The 15,420-nt window shown below is 46.1% G+C and overlaps 1 protein-coding gene across 2 annotated transcripts in view; it reads left to right on the top strand.

The window, feature by feature from the left end:
• LOC140915228 (monocarboxylate transporter 2-like) overlaps positions 1-15,420 on the top strand; it is a 61,177-nt gene that overhangs the window by 2,795 nt on the left and 42,962 nt on the right. Inside the window, exons 1-2 of one of the 2 annotated variants that reach the window (XM_073354801.1) lie at positions 10,299-10,339; positions 13,209-13,468. The exons of the other annotated variant lie outside the window; for it this stretch is intronic. Of the exons in view, the coding sequence (XP_073210902.1) occupies positions 13,252-13,468 (217 nt within the window). The 5' untranslated portion in view covers positions 10,299-10,339; positions 13,209-13,251. Of the gene's footprint in view, positions 1-10,298; positions 10,340-13,208; positions 13,469-15,420 lie in introns of those variants that run through there. 2 annotated transcript variants of the gene reach the window in all.

Genomic DNA, 15,420 nt, shown 5'->3' on the forward strand with positions numbered 1-15,420 from the left:
TATCTCTACTTCAAAACTGGGTGGGGGAAAATGTTATCTTCTAGAAAGTTTTGGGGAGGCTTAAACTGAAACTCTGGTTTTCTAGAGGCTGTCCTTTAACAACATAAAGTGTTACCATGACACTTTAGAGACTATTGATAAATGTTTACATTAGAAAATGTTTTGGTGATGAAATCAATATATACATATTGCCAGTTCACATGGTTTTATTCCAAGTCTTGTTATATTTAGAGTGAAATCCTGGCCTCATTGAAGTCATAGGAGTTCTCAGCAAGCAAGTTTATTAGAAGTACCATTTTAAATGGGAAAGGGTGAGATGCTCCCATGGCTAGAGACGTAAGATAACTTTTTTGCAAGCCAATAATAATTGCCTTTACTCAAACTTCTTGATTTAATGACTGTTTTTTCACAAGGGGAATTTTTCTACATCACATTTTCCTGGCATTTATTATGAACATCTAAATGTTTTTATATATAAAAAAACAATTTTATTCATTTGGGGCTAGATCCTGTGAAGTGCTGTGTGCTCCTCAAGTTCCACTCAGATCAGTGACTGGGAAAATTGAGTTTTTTAAAAAATGAAAGCAGATCTTTAAAATGTAGGTTGAATTATTAAATTTTAATAAAAATAGGATCATATCAAGGGAAAGGTGTGTGCAGTCACTGCACATGGGTAATTTCGGTTGCTGTTTGTATTTAACGATGAATACGGCTGATTGAAAAAAGAAACAGTGGCAAAATTTCAGTCATTTTTGTCTCAAACAGGCTTATTTTTGTGTTTTAAAATTATAAAACTTTTTAAAAATTGAAAGTTTAGATTTCAAATGGTCATTACTGCAATTTTGTTTTTTCCTCTTTTATACCACATACACTATTTTTATAATTTGTAAAATTGGCACCTAGGAACCCTATAAAATCTGCAGGGTGGGTTTTTCTCTTTTCTCTTCTCTATTCTCTGCTCCTCAAACTTTTTGCCCCTCTAACTTTTCCAAAGTTGAGGACATTCTGAAAGAGAAAATGAGAAGGAGGGGGACTATGGGTACCCACTAGTGTTCATTCTACTGTATTTAATAGTAAAAAGGGTGGGGGGAATAAAGAGGAAAGCAAAATTCCAAATTTTCAAAAATTTGGGGGGTCTTATGGAGTTTATATTTTTGGTCAAACATTTTTTTTTAAAGACACTTTTTTCACAAGTTTCAATTTTGAAAAAGGCCATTTTTTTTCATAAACTATTTTTCATTATTAGCCCCCCCCCCCCCCCGGCTAATTCCAAAATGGCTTAACAGACATGGCTGACATTTTCTGGTTGAAAGCCTGGCTCTACTGAAGTCAGTGGACATTTTGACATTGAAATCCTAGCTCCTCCTCCTCTTCTCAAACATTCGCCTTTAATGTGAGTGCTAGAAGCCTAGAAAGTGTCCTCCCAAAGGGATGAAGAGGAGGCTAAGGGCTTAACGTAATTTTTTAGAAACCAGTTCCATGCCTGTGATCACTATAAGAATGTTGTCACAGTAGATTCCAACCATGTTAATGGAGCACCTGGCAAAAGGCGCTTGAAAGAAAGGGTATGTCTATCCTGCAGCTCGGAATGAGCGTCCCAGCCTGCGTTGGTGGAATAGCACTAGCTGGCCTCAATTTAGCAGGCTGAACTGCTCCATCTGAGACTCTCGCTAGCCCCCTGAGCTTAGAGCCAGAAGATCAGGTGGGCTTCCGAGTAGACAAACCCCTTCTTTAAAAGACTGGCATTTTTAGAGCTATTGGAAAGGCCATTCCATTGAACCAAGGTTGCAGAGAGCTTGAACGAGCACTACCCTCGGGACCAAAAGCCTCATCTTTTCTGTTTGAACAGGGTACAATGGAACAAAAGTGTCAAAAGACAGTTCAGTGACACTGAAGAGCAATTCAGGTAGGACCTTGAAAGTTAATAGTAAAACCTTATGCTTGATGTGGCGGACAACAGCCAACGAGTGCAAAGAGCAAAGCAGTGGGGGAAAACGTAAGCAAACAGTCAGACCATCTCTACCCACAGGAACATCAAGCTGCAGCGTTCTGTACGAGAGCTCAGGGGTCTGATCCCGTTTCAGACAGCCATGTATTTTCTTCACAGCTCTAGTCCAAAGCAAACCAGGCCATAGCTGATGTGCAGTCTAATCTCTCTAGGCATTTAATGCAGCGATCACCACTGTCCTATCTGAGCGTTTTCTATGTCCTAAAGGTAAACTCAATAAAGCATCTCTGCTTTCTTCCTCAGTTAGTTAGAACAAGTGAGTAGAGCTGGGTGGGAAACAGCAAAAGTCTTCTCAGGAAAGGAAAACTATTTCAAAGATGTATATTTTCTTTTTTCCTGTTCTGCACTGAGCTGAAACTAAGTCCCTTAGAAATTTTTCAAGGGAAAGACACTCAGAATCGCCAGTGTCCTGACCATCAGTCTACTCAGCTGGGGTGTGGAGGACTGAGGTTTAAGTCCTGGCTCTAAAACAGAGAGAAGAGGTACTTGAACCTGGTACCCCATGTTCCAACTGAGTGCCCCTAGCCACTAGGCTATAAAGTCAGTCTACCTCTTTCCATTTTTCTGATTTCCACTTTGTCGACATTCATTGCGCCAGAGAGAGAACAAGATACTGACTCACAATTCAAGTTAAACTGGTACAACTTTCTCTTATGTCAACAAGACCTTTAGACTCCTTTGCACCTGTCTCTCTTCCACTACTGGTCAGTCCAGGACTTAGGGACACCCTGTGTGATGTCACTATGCAACGCAACCTGTGTTTAGCTGGGCATTGTCTTCACTGCTAAAAATGGCATGACTTTAGCCTTAGAATAGCTTGCACAGGTCAGTTACCCTGAGGTAAAAACAGTGATGACTAGGCCCTTAGTTTTACAGCAGGGTAAACTAGGCAAGGTCAGCACTCTAATCCTGCCCTAGTTTACCTTGCAATAAAACTAAAATGCCTGATCTCACCTCATTTACCTATGGTAACACTGAAATGCCTTGTCTTCACTGTGGTTTTTAGCTCACATGTGTTCGCTATCCTGAGGTAAAAACGTACTTTTTGTTGGTAGTGAAGAAAAGGCTATAGTGTGGGAGCAGAAAGCCATGGAATGGGAATGAACAGGATATCCTAGATTTGTAGAATTTAAGACAGAAGGGACCATCAGCATCATCTAGTCTGACCTTCTGCACGATGCAGGTCACAGGTACTCACACACCCAGTCCTGTAATAGACCCCTAACCTCTAGCTGAGTTACTGAAGTCCTCAAATCACGATTTAAAGACTTCATGTAACAGCGAATGTCTATGTCCAGTGGCCTCAATAAACAAGCCCCTTTATATTCGTTGCAAACAACTGTCCTATTTCTTCTCTGTCCAGGGGGACACTGCAACACCCACTGACTTATCTGTTATTTATACATCCTTCTGCACAAGCCATGCATTTGGCCATGTATGTACATAATTTTAAATACTGCCAGCTTTTACTCCCAGTCATGATAGAATTAAATACAGGGGCTGAGATTTTCTAAGCTGTGGAGGGGATTTAGCCCGACATCCTCTTTTAAAATGAATAGCTAAGTCCCCTGCACTGCTTTGAAAACCTCAACCATGTTATTTCCCTCCTCTTAGGTAACCATTTTCCAAATCTAACAGAATAGGGTCCACTCCAGGGTTAAAAGGTAAGAAACGATATTTGCAATGTAGTAGCCAGGGAATAATTCCTAAGTGAAAACATTCTGGTGATATGATTCCTTTAAATCTAATCTGTTTTATCTCTGTAACTTTCTGTCTGGGTTATTAGAGAGACAAGATGGGTGAACTAATATCTTTTATTAGTTAGTGAAGATATTACCTCAACTACCCTGTCTCTCTAATATCCAGGGATCAACTTGGCTACAACAGCTCTATTCAGGTTATTCTCATTGAAACACTTGCTAAAACAAAAATCTCACTGCTAGATCTAGTTTCTGGTTTACAGGAAGCCATCCTTTCCAGCAGTGATGGTATATGTATCTAGACCTGGGCCTAGAGCTATTTAAGCATTTCCCGGGATAACAAATGAATTATTTCTTGTATGAATTCCTCTGGCAGTTTGGCCTCTTCTCTGCTATTTATACTGGAGCTTAACAAACACCAAGTTTCTGTTTTGACCGCTCCTTGACCCCTTGTACAGCATTACTAAATGGAAAGGGACGTGAGCTGGAGAAGATTGCCATGTCCCTAGCTACTTGCTGTACTGTTATCAGTTCATACCAATACACTAGAACTCTCTTCCAGGGCCAGTTGCTGCCCCTGCCAATCCTGCGTGAAGCATGTGAGGATGGAAATGTAGCAGGATCAGTGCAATTGAGCTCTGCAGGCTGCCTAGGCAGCGGGGTGCCTGTGGGCATGTCTGCATTGAAATTAGACACCCATGGCTGGCCTGTGCCAACTCACTTGGGCTCGTGGGCTCTGGTTGCAGCACTGTTTAATTACAATGTAAACATCCAGGCTCGGACTGGGCCTTGGGCTCTAAGACCCTGCAAGCTGGGAGGGTCCCAGACCTCAGGCTGCAGCCCGAGCCCAAAGATCTGCACCACAATTAAACAGCCCCTTGCCCTGAGCCCAGGTCAGTGGGAACAGGCCAGCTGCAGGTGTCTAATTGCAAAGTGGACATACCCTGTGTGATTCGGCACCCCAATTGCCATGCATCTCTGCTTTGTGGCAGCTAGTCCCGTACACCTGCAGAAGGAACAAGGGATTTCGGCGGGGGAGGCCACGTTTTCTACCAAAATACCCATTGGGTTGCTAGGCAAGTGTGCTGTCGAGGTTGGTTGCCCCTCTCTGGTCATCTATACACCCTTAATTCCCAAGCAACTTCATGTTTCTTAAGTCAGTCTGCTGGTAGCTATTCCTCACTAGCTGGCTCCTCCTTGCTGGTAGTGATGCTGCTTTGCTCCTCTCCACACCATGGAATGGACAGAAGGATCTGACCCTAAAGCATTTCCTAATAATGGGCCTATCCACAAACCTACCCCAATGTTATGTCTCAGTCTTTCTCAGACATTATCCTCTAAGTGAGAGAGTTTTTAATAAAATAGCCAACTGTATATGTCACAATTTCAAAGAGCGCAATCTTTGGATTCCCAAAGGCCTGTATCATAAATGTCCAAGAGGTGGGTTTTGGATTGCTTCTGGCACACTTATCTCCACGCTCTTCCACCTCTGCAGCTCCCCACAGCCCTCTGTCTGAATTGGGACCTAACCATCCCAAGAATTAATTTAGTTAGTGGATGGCAAATGCAGAGTTCAGAGGATGCAATGTCCCCTATTGCCACATAGTTTGCTTTAGTGGATAGGTTTCTTTTTCTTGCCTATGTCAGTGACTGTGGATGCCATCCCAAATTTGGGATCATTATCTGTTCCTCGTAGCTCTTGTGAATATCCAGCATCCTGGGTTATACCTATAGTCTCTATTTGCACTGTTTAATTACTTCTCTGCTAAAGAGAAACTCAGGGGGTGAGGAGAGTGAGCCAGCTGCCCAGGCCCCAAACATATCTCCAGTGATAGTGTATCTGACATCTGGGAGGACTTCAGGCCACCTGCATCTCACGCACAGAATGTACAAATGCTAAGCAGGTTGATGGAACCTGGGGTCTCAGCCCAATTTCATCTGAAAATGTGAGTCTTCGGGGGGAACTGAGCCTGAATTTTGGATGGAGATAGCTTTGTTTGTTTGCTTTCAGATTTCCCTGTGAAATGTCCACCCAGTTCTAGTTAATGGGGAATCTGAGCAATTATACAGACTACAGAACTTCACCCTGTGAGATCTAGTATCTAACTGGTGGGATACCTCCCGAAACTGAAATTCAGCGCATGAGGCGAATGCCCAAAATGAGTGGTTGACCCTCATATCTGATAAAGCTGATGACAGTCGAAGTTTTTGCCCCACCAAGAATCTCAGCTTGACCTAGATGGGTGAGGCAGACGTGGTACAACCGCCACTCCTGTTCGGAGCATGACTCTAGCCAGTGGCAGCCCATTCATTTGCAGTCCTCTTTATTGCTGGCTTCTCACTAGATCACAGCACTGGGAATTGAATAAGTAAGTTTTCATTTAATTAAAACTCCTAACTTGCAATTATTAGTGCTAATAAATCCCTAAGGGCTGGAGGGCCTGTGGGCTAAACGCTCTTGGAAGGCATTTTAACTTTGTTTAGTCATGCTCAGTGATGAGGAAATCCAAAGTCCTGGTCAAAAGAGGATAAAGCTATCACTGCCATAAGTTCTGCTATGGTTATTGAGAGAAACTATTGATATGTCTTCAAGCTTGAATGTAATGATTGTATCTGTTTTAGATCTAGTGCAAAGGACTTTCTGGAATTAAAAAACATTGTCTAATGATAATCCACAGTAATACATACTGATCCCTTCAGCAAATTAAGAATATTGTAAGAACTCTAAACACACATGACCATTTTCAAATGTACTAGGTAATCTCTTTCCCAAAATGAGGTCACACTGAGGAAATTAATGGAATTGTTGTACATGAAAAAGGATCTGGATTCCACTGATGTTACAGTTTATGGGGAGTTTCACGCTATTTGCCAGGTTGAACTACCAAATGTTTCCCTTGAACTGAAGTTGATATCTCAGATGTAAGTGATTACTCAGCATAGTGTAATCTATTGTGCCATCTTGTGTATTGGCCCTACATAGTAAAACCAATTAAAAAAAACTGGTTTGTTACGTAAGGATAATGAATTGTTTCTATGGAGATCAGTGAGTAAAGAACTTGGACTGGTTCAGGGATTTAAGATTTATTTATGGTAATTTTTGAATTGTAAGATAACCTTCAACCCTCGTGAAAATTCAATGGCACATGAAAGATTTGCCTTAAATACTGGTCTAAGCAAACATGGACTCTATTGATTCATTTTAGTTCTTGCACTCTTGTATGGTTGGGTTTTCCCTTTGGACTCTAATGACCATGCTTCCTGTGAAATGCATGGACAGCATTCCTCCCTATGACTTTACTAATGTAACTAAAAGAAAATAAAAGCTTTCTTCGATTAGTGGTATTATAAAGATATACATACTCAGGCCCAAAGAAGTCTCTTTTTAAAGGGAATTTTTACCATTTTAAACAGCTGTAAATCTACTTGTATGCAACAAAACAATGCACATTAAGTGGATTAATAATAAGATGTTTAGGGCTACATTTTCAAAAGTAGTGGTTTTGGGTACTCCGCTTGAGACACCTAAAGAGCCCTGATTTCCAGAGGGTGGGTTCTTAGCCTTTTTTGACAATCAGGCCCCGTTTAAATAAGATACTTTTTTAAAATTGCAATCACCAGGCTCTCTTGAAAAGGCAGGTTATAACTGTGATGGATTTGGAGCTGCCCTGTGATAAATTACCAATGTGGTATGTTGGCCTGGTTGTTGGGATGTTTACTATATGAATACATTAGGTTACCTCAATATAAGGCTGGCTGGAAAAACAACCAGGAATGGAAAGATAAAGTCACCCTTCAGCAAACACAAGAGCTGTTAAGGGACAATGCCTGAACCAGTGGCTCTGAGGACTCTGGCTTGATTTCCTGCTGAGCCTACAGGGCTGATTTTTTTAATGGGAGGGCCAAAGACCCAGAACACAGAAGAACAAAAGGAATATAGCAGGGTCTGAAAGGAAACTTCTCTCAAATGAGAGGTGTTAGTCATTCGGGGGAACCAGATTAAGATTCCAGTGGGGGTGCCTAAAGAAGTTAGGCCTATCTAGGTTACCATCAGGATGTGGAACATGCACAATCTAGATGTCAGAAATTACTTACATGAGCTGCTTTCATGCTGGAAAATATTCTCCCTAATACTAAATGTTCCATAAATACAGTGTACCTATTGCTTTATAAAAACAATGAGGAATCTGGTGGCACCTTAAAGTCTAACAGATTTATTTGGGCATAAGCTTTCACGGGTAAAAAAAAAACTTCTTCAGATGCAGGGAGTCAAAATATTGCTTTATGGCTATGAGACTATGTATGGCAACCAGGCTGTGTGGTTCTTCTGACTCTTAGAAAGGAGACCTGCCCTGTACCATCTAACAGACCACAATATTGTGATATGCTAGCATGTCACTGCACAGCATGATGATACTGCATAATAACATCATCACATTATGTCAAAAAAATAATCACAACAGGATGCTATTCCACAAGCCCTGAAGGTGATTTTGGGTTCCATTTACCCTGATAAACACTGTATGGTCCCAGAATTCCTGAGAATAGAGATTGACTTGAGTCACCAAATTCAGATTGATAACTGTATCTGCATGTCTCCAAATCCAGATTAAAATGTCTCTGGTGTGGAGATGGGTTTTGGTTTAGTGTGTTGTACAAAGAGGGACTAGTTGCAAAACTCAGATCTGGATGTGAACTGCCACAAAGTTTGGAGTGGTTCAGAAATAGCTGCCTTATCCCAAAGGTGGTAGATGGGGGGCCTTGAGGGCTTTTTATTGATCTCAAAGGGCTTTGAATCAGGCCCTTATATAAACCAGAACTGAGGAGGCAAAGTTGGACTAAATACGGGTGTGAGAAGGCAACCGAAATTTACTGGCAACTTGTGCTGCTGAAGAATTAAATTGTTACCAATAGGTTTCATAAAGAGAATTTTGATATGTAGGGATATAAATATAATTATGTATTGCACAGCAAACTGCTATGCATAAACATGGTGAGATATAACAAAATGTAAATGATATGCTGTTATATTACACAAACATGCATTTGTAATATGAGATTTTTAGATTAAAAGCAATCCATGTGCCGTTTTATGAGAAGGAAATTAGCGTTAAAGGAGATGTTACCTGCTTAACAGAAACATTGATTTTTCTACTCAGACAAGTGAAGGGATACTATTTAACAAAATCTACAAAACCATTTCTATGTTCACCTTATCATAGAATATAATATCTGGGATTTTGTGATAAATATTTTAAACTTTCTATAAATTCTCCTATCTTCCAAGGTCTGAGGTTTTCTGTTTAATCTCAGATTTTGTAATCATGCAGAAATAACATTTATTTATATGTTTTAAAGATACCTGGTTATGCAGAGCAGCGGGCATAAAAGAATATTAAACAAATAACACAAGACCCAAATGCTCTTTGGTTCATGATTGTTTTGCATTTTACAATGTTTATTTGGGCAATTTAGGATGTGTGAGGTGAGTGGAGATGCGGCTTGCCTGTCATAGAAACTAGGGTGGAGCCGGGCTGCTGGAACAATTTTTATAGTAGGGATGCTGAGAACCGTTGAACCAAACTGCAAACCCTGTAGATAATGGAAACCACTTTGAACCAGGGGGTGTGGGAAAAATGGAACTGAACCTTAACAGAACATGCTCGATCAGGCTTTGGCCCACTGTTTAGGCCCTTAGGTTTGCTTTTATACATAAAAGAACTTAAATAGCTCTATGGAATGTATTAAAAATAAGTGGAAAATAGATTATATTCAAAGACCAATTATTTTGTGCTTCAAATCTTTTCTTTGGCAACATTTTCAAAACTTTTGTACACTTCTTTTTTTGGGGGGCGGGGAGGGGGGGTGGTGTGGCCCTCCCTAGTACTATAAACGCCATTGCCTTTAAAAAAAAATGGAATAAACAGCTTTTCAGGGGGAAGTGGCCTTGCCGTTTCTGCAGTCGGCACGCTGCAGCCTCGAAGGGCTCCGGCGCGTGAGAGCGAGAAAGCAAAACCGCCCCGAGGCGCGGTGAGCGGCGCTCACCCCTGTGAATGAAACCAAGCAGGGGAAGCCAGCGGAAGGAAGCCAGCAACCCAGTCACAAGAAGCCGCTGCCCTTCACCGCCCCTTTGGCGATTCTAGTAGGGTGGGGGGGTCTTGGCAACCCGGGTAAGGAGAGTGCGGGTGACTGGGTCGGGGCCGTGCCCCTTGCAGCCAGGGTTCCCGCTTTTCAGACCAGATCCGTTGTTTGTACAGCGCACCAGGACGGCCCCCCCCACCCCGCCCCAGCGAGCTTGGCGGAGGCCTGGGCAGAGAGCCCTGCGTGGCTGCGGGGGGGCTTGCTCTCCGGCTGGGGGTGCGATTTTCAGCCCCATGCAGAGGCAGGGCGGGCCTGTGTGTGTGTTGGGGGGGGGGGTTCCCGGGGTGGGACTTGTCCCAGGGCAAGGGAGTCACTAGGAGTGTCCTCCCCCCCCCCCCCCCCCGCCCGGGTCTGGGCCGGGCAGGCTGGAGGAGAGACCTTGCTCCCCGGCCCCGCCCCCGCGGGGGTTTCTTGTCCCCCCCCCCCCCCCCCGCGCCGGTTGCGTTGAGATTTTCCGCCCGCTCGGGCGCTTTCCCGGCTCAGCGCGCAGGTGAGTGGCCGGCCCGGCGCGGGGGCCCGGGAAGCGGCCGGCGCGGGGACGGGGCTTGCCCGGTGTTTCCAGCTGGGAACTTGCTCGCGAGCTGAGCTGGTAGCGGGGGGTGCCCGTGCGCGTGGCCTGCCGGTGGCCTGCCTGCACAGCCTGTGTGCCACATGGCACATGCGTGTGTGTCCGCGTGTGCCCCCTGTGCGCGGCCCGTGTGCCACACGCCCCTGCCTGCCTGTGCCCCCTGTGCGCGGCCCGTGTGCCACACGCCCCTGCCTGCCTGTGCCCCCTGTGCGCGGCCCGTGTGCCACACGCCCCTGCCTGCCTGTGCCCCCTGTGCGCGGCCCGTGTGCCACACGCCCCTGCCTGCCTGTGCCCCCTGTGCGCGGCCCGTGTGCCACACGCCTCTGCCTGCCTGTGCCCCCTGTGCGCGGCCCGTGTGCCACACGCCCCTGCCTGCCTGTGCCCCCTGTGCGCGGCCCGTGTGCCACACGCCCCTGCCTGCCTGTGCCCCCTGTGCGCGGCCCGTGTGCCACACGCCCCTGCCTGCCTGTGCCCCCTGTGCGCGGCCCGTGTGCCACACGCCCCTGCCTGCCTGTGCCCCCTGTGCGCGGCCCGTGTGCCACACGCCCCTGCCTGCCTGTGCCCCCTGTGCGCGGCCCGTGTGCCACACGCCCCTGCCTGCCTGTGCCCCCTGTGCGCGGCCCGTGTGCCACACGCCTCTGCCTGCCTGTGCCCCCTGTGCGCGGCCCGTGTGCCACACGCCCCTGCCTGCCTGTGCCCCCTGTGCGCGGCCCGTGTGCCACACGCCCCTGCCTGCCTGTGCCCCCTGTGCGCGGCCCGTGTGCCACACGCCCCTGCCTGCCTGTGCCCCCTGTGCGCGGCCCGTGTGCCACACGCCCCTGCCTGCCTGTGCCCCCTGTGCGCGGCCCGTGTGCCACACGCCCCTGCCTGCCTGTGCCCCCTGTGCGCGGCCCGTGTGCCACACGCCTCTGCCTGCCTGTGCCCCCTGTGTGCGGCCCGTGTGCCACATGCCTCTGCCTGCCTGTGCCCCCTGTGTGCGGCCCGTGTGCCACATGCCTCTGCCTGCCTGTGCCCCCTGTGTGTGGCCCGTGTGCCCTATGCACGTGCCTGCTTGTGCCCCCTGTGCGCGGCCCGTGTGCCACACGCCTCTGCCTGCGTGTGCGTGCTAGGTGCAGTGACTGGCTTGTTTCTCGTGTACCCTGTGTGTGCCACATTCATGTGAGCTTCATGTATTATCCCTGTGCCGTATGGATGTACCTGTGGGGGTGCACTCTGTGTACAGTGCCGTGTGTGTGAGTCCAGGGTGTTTGCCCCATATCTGTGTAGCCTGTGCACTGTGCGTGTTCCATACGCCCATGTGCTTCATGTGTTATTGCTGTGCCCTATGGAGACGAGTCCTGTGTGTGCCCTAAGCGATGTGTCTGATGTAATCTGTGTGCTATGTCCCTGTGTGTGTCACAGATCATCCGTATACTGCATGTGCATGTTTCTTGCATTGTTTCTGTGTATCCATGTGCATTCACAATGCCTGCATGTGTGCTGGGTGTGCATGTGATTCCCATGTACTTGTTCTATGTGTATTCCAGAGGCATGTGCTGTGTGTTCTATGTGCATTCTTTGGATGCAGAGGTGTTCTTTGCATATGCATATCCTATTGTGTTCTTCAGGCATGTGCATTACACATAATAAGGTCCTTGAGTAAGAATCCTTTGATCTGATTTGCCCCTGGTGTGTTCTGTGTGTATGCACGTGTCCTACGTGTAGTCTGTGTGCATGATCATGCATGTGTGTGTTGAGGGTGCATGTTCCCACAGATGGTTCTGTAGCAGTCACGCTGTCTTTGTGCTCCTGGTGGCATTTTCAAGCTGTCCCTTTCTGCCTTTTCCTGCTTATGTGTGTGGTGGTGGTGGTGGTGGTGATGATGGGGGGGGGGGGTTTCAGGTTTTCCCTGAATACACACAGCAGTAGGAAGGAGATAAAGTGATACAATTCTGTTCTTTCCAAAAGAGTGGAACGTTAAACACAGAAGGAATTTTTCCTGGATTTGCATCCCAGAGTGAGCCAATTGAAGCCACTGGAGTTGCAAAGGGGTGTGGAAATGGTCAAAATTTGGGCTGTTATTCTTAAGTAAAGCAAAGATTTTGTCATGATATTTTTAGTAAAAGTCACGGACAGGTCACAGGCAATAAACAAAAATGAACGAAGCCTGTGACCTGTCCCTGGCTTACTAAAAATAACTGACAAAATGGGGAGGGAGGAGGGTCCAGCACTCACCACTGCTGGGGCTCCAGGGGCTACCCACAGTATTTCATCCCTCCCCCCCCCCCCCCCAGCTGCCTGTGGCAGTTCGGAGCTGCGGGCCCACAGCTGGGAGCTCCGGGGTCCACCTGTGGCGACTGGGCATCTGTAGCCCCGCCATCCCGGGGCTGAAGTGGAAAATGTCACAGAGGTCTCTGGAAGTCATAGATTCCATGACTTCTGTGACCTCCGTGACAAAATCTTGGCCTTAGTCTTAAGTAATAGCCACCTCCAAAAGAATAATTATGGAGATGCCTGGTATCTCATCGGTCCTAGGTAAAAGCGAGTGGGGCAGGTAGAGTCACTAGGGGAGGGGGTGTTAATAGATTTAGAATTAGCTGCTATCCATTGCCCTGAATAACCTACAATGTGATTTATCTAGGAATTGTGTTTTTCTAAAACAGTGTTTGAAATTTCTGTTGACTCTGCTCTCGTAGTTGCAAATTTTCCAAACCCTGACCACCGCGATTGAGTGAGTGAGAGAGAGAGAGAGAACTGGCTGTGGAGAACTTGCCCAAGGACTAACTTTGTGTGTGTACACTTTGTTTTTCAGGGCTTCCAGAGGAGTGCTTTCTGGGCTTTAATTTAGCCTGGCCATGTCGCCTCCAGCTAACACAGGCCTAGCCTACACCGCTCCTGATGGGGGATGGGGCTGGGCAGTAGTATTTGGAGCGTTCATTTCCATTGGATTTTCATATGCTTTTCCTAAAGCCATAGCAATCTTCTTCAAAGAAATCCAGGATTTCTTTGGCACATCCTACAGTGAGATTGCATGGGTGTCTTCAATTATGTTGGCCACTACCTATGGTGGAGGTGAGTACATCAGAAATACCCAGTTGTTTTTGTTTTCTTCTAATAAGGGAGTACAGGTACCTACAGATTAAAGAAACTGTAGATTCTGGTTGCACTCTGTTCATGTGTGTATTGGAGTATCATGCATCTTTTAGAAAGCTGTACTTGGATAATGAAATCAAAAATCTTGTGTTGCACAGATCATGTTTAAGATGCTGCTTTGAGTAAAAAATTCAAAATGTGACTTGGGAGCCTAAATGCCAGTATCAAAAGTGATTTAGGGACAGATTTTCAAAGGTATTTAGGTGCCTAAAGATGCAGATAGGTGCTTAATGGGTTTTGTAAGCACTTACATTAGGCACCTAACTCTGATTTCAATGGAAGTCAGGCACCTAATCTACTTAGGCAGCTTTGAAAATCTTGCTAGGTGCCTTTCTGCATCTTTAGGTGCCTACGTAACCTTTGAAATTCTGGCCATTGGGCACTTTGGAGCCTAAATCCCATTCACTTTCAAATGGGCTCTAAAGTGACTCAGTCCCTTTTGAAAATAAGACTTTGCCTCCGAAGTCAGGTAGGTGCTTTTGAAAATTTTACCCTTTTATAAAGCATTGTGGTATTTATTTTATGTCTTGTTCTAAGACTTTTAAATGTTGCAGTATGTTTAAGAGCTAAGCTATGGTGATTATAGATCTGCTTGGTAGCGATTGTCTTTGTAGAATTTGCTGTTGAGCAACCTTAACTCTGACCCAGCCAAGTGTTTGTTTGGGGGAAATTCCCTGTTTTGTTAAATAGGTAGATATCAGTATTGATAGGTAAGTCACATGGCCAGTTATCAACATTAATGTGCATTATCCTTCCAATGTCCCCCATGGACTCCATTCAGAGCTGTCATCCTCAACATCCTATTGCCTGTGTGAACAGGTGCAATATATGGGGACTCAGGGCGGCCGTGGAAGGAGAGAGCATGGGTGTAGCACGGTTGTGTGTGTGTGGGAGAACATAGGTGGAGTGGGGTAGTGAGAGGGGAGTGCGGCTGTGGGGGGACTTGGGCTGCATGGTCAGGGATGGGGAGAAGTGGGGCTGTAATGCCAGAAGGGCAGAAGGACTGAAAGAAATGAGCAAAAACCAAGTATGTCAATGCTGGAAAATATCAAACTGAGTCGAGGGACATGGGATGTGGGACTCAAACCTAAAAAATATTAGCCCCAGGCACCAAGTTCGTGCCATGCCCAGCGGCCTCGGGTGTTTGCAGGTGACTGGCCTGAGTGATCGTACTGAGGGCGCAGGATGTGTGGGGTTTAGCAGCGTTGCTCAATGCACCCTTGAAACTGCACTCTTCTGTTCTACGGCAGTGCAGTCTGGTAAGTTTTCTGCTCAGTCTGATGGAACATGCAGGGTTTTCCTGGCACGTGTGATGTTTTGGGTGTCCTCTTTTATCATTACACGGTTGTTCACCTTTGCCCCAATTTGCGGCGTACATGATACCGAGATGGTTTTCTGCTTGCTACACACTATGAGAACAACCTGTTTGACCTCATGTTTTGTCTGGCTTCACATACCCAGAGCAAATTTTACATGACTTCTGGCCCTTTATTGGCAGGAACTTGGACTTTGACTCTCTCTGCCTATGATAAAGCACCTGTTGAGTTCCATCCATAGGAGCCAATGAAAGCCTGCCCCACTTATTTCCCAAGTGTGAAGGAGACACAGGATGCCTGCTTTGACAGCGTGCCGGAAATGTTTTTCCTTGTTTTGGCCTCGATGGGTAACTTCTCCCAATCAAGAGGGCAGCTGTGAAACAATTTGGCCTGTACAGCAAGGGCATTAATGTCTTTGGGAGTAGCATTGTCAAATGTCTAAGGCCTTGATATGATGCCCATGGAAGTCAATAGGAGTAGCTGGCTATGGTGTTTGGGCAAAGCCAAACATTGGGCAGAGCAATAAATGAAGCAGTCCCCTGAATTGTAGCTTAT

This window comes from Lepidochelys kempii, chromosome 7 (assembly GCF_965140265.1).
Source record: "Lepidochelys kempii isolate rLepKem1 chromosome 7, rLepKem1.hap2, whole genome shotgun sequence".
NCBI classification, from domain to species: domain Eukaryota; kingdom Metazoa; phylum Chordata; order Testudines; family Cheloniidae; genus Lepidochelys; species Lepidochelys kempii.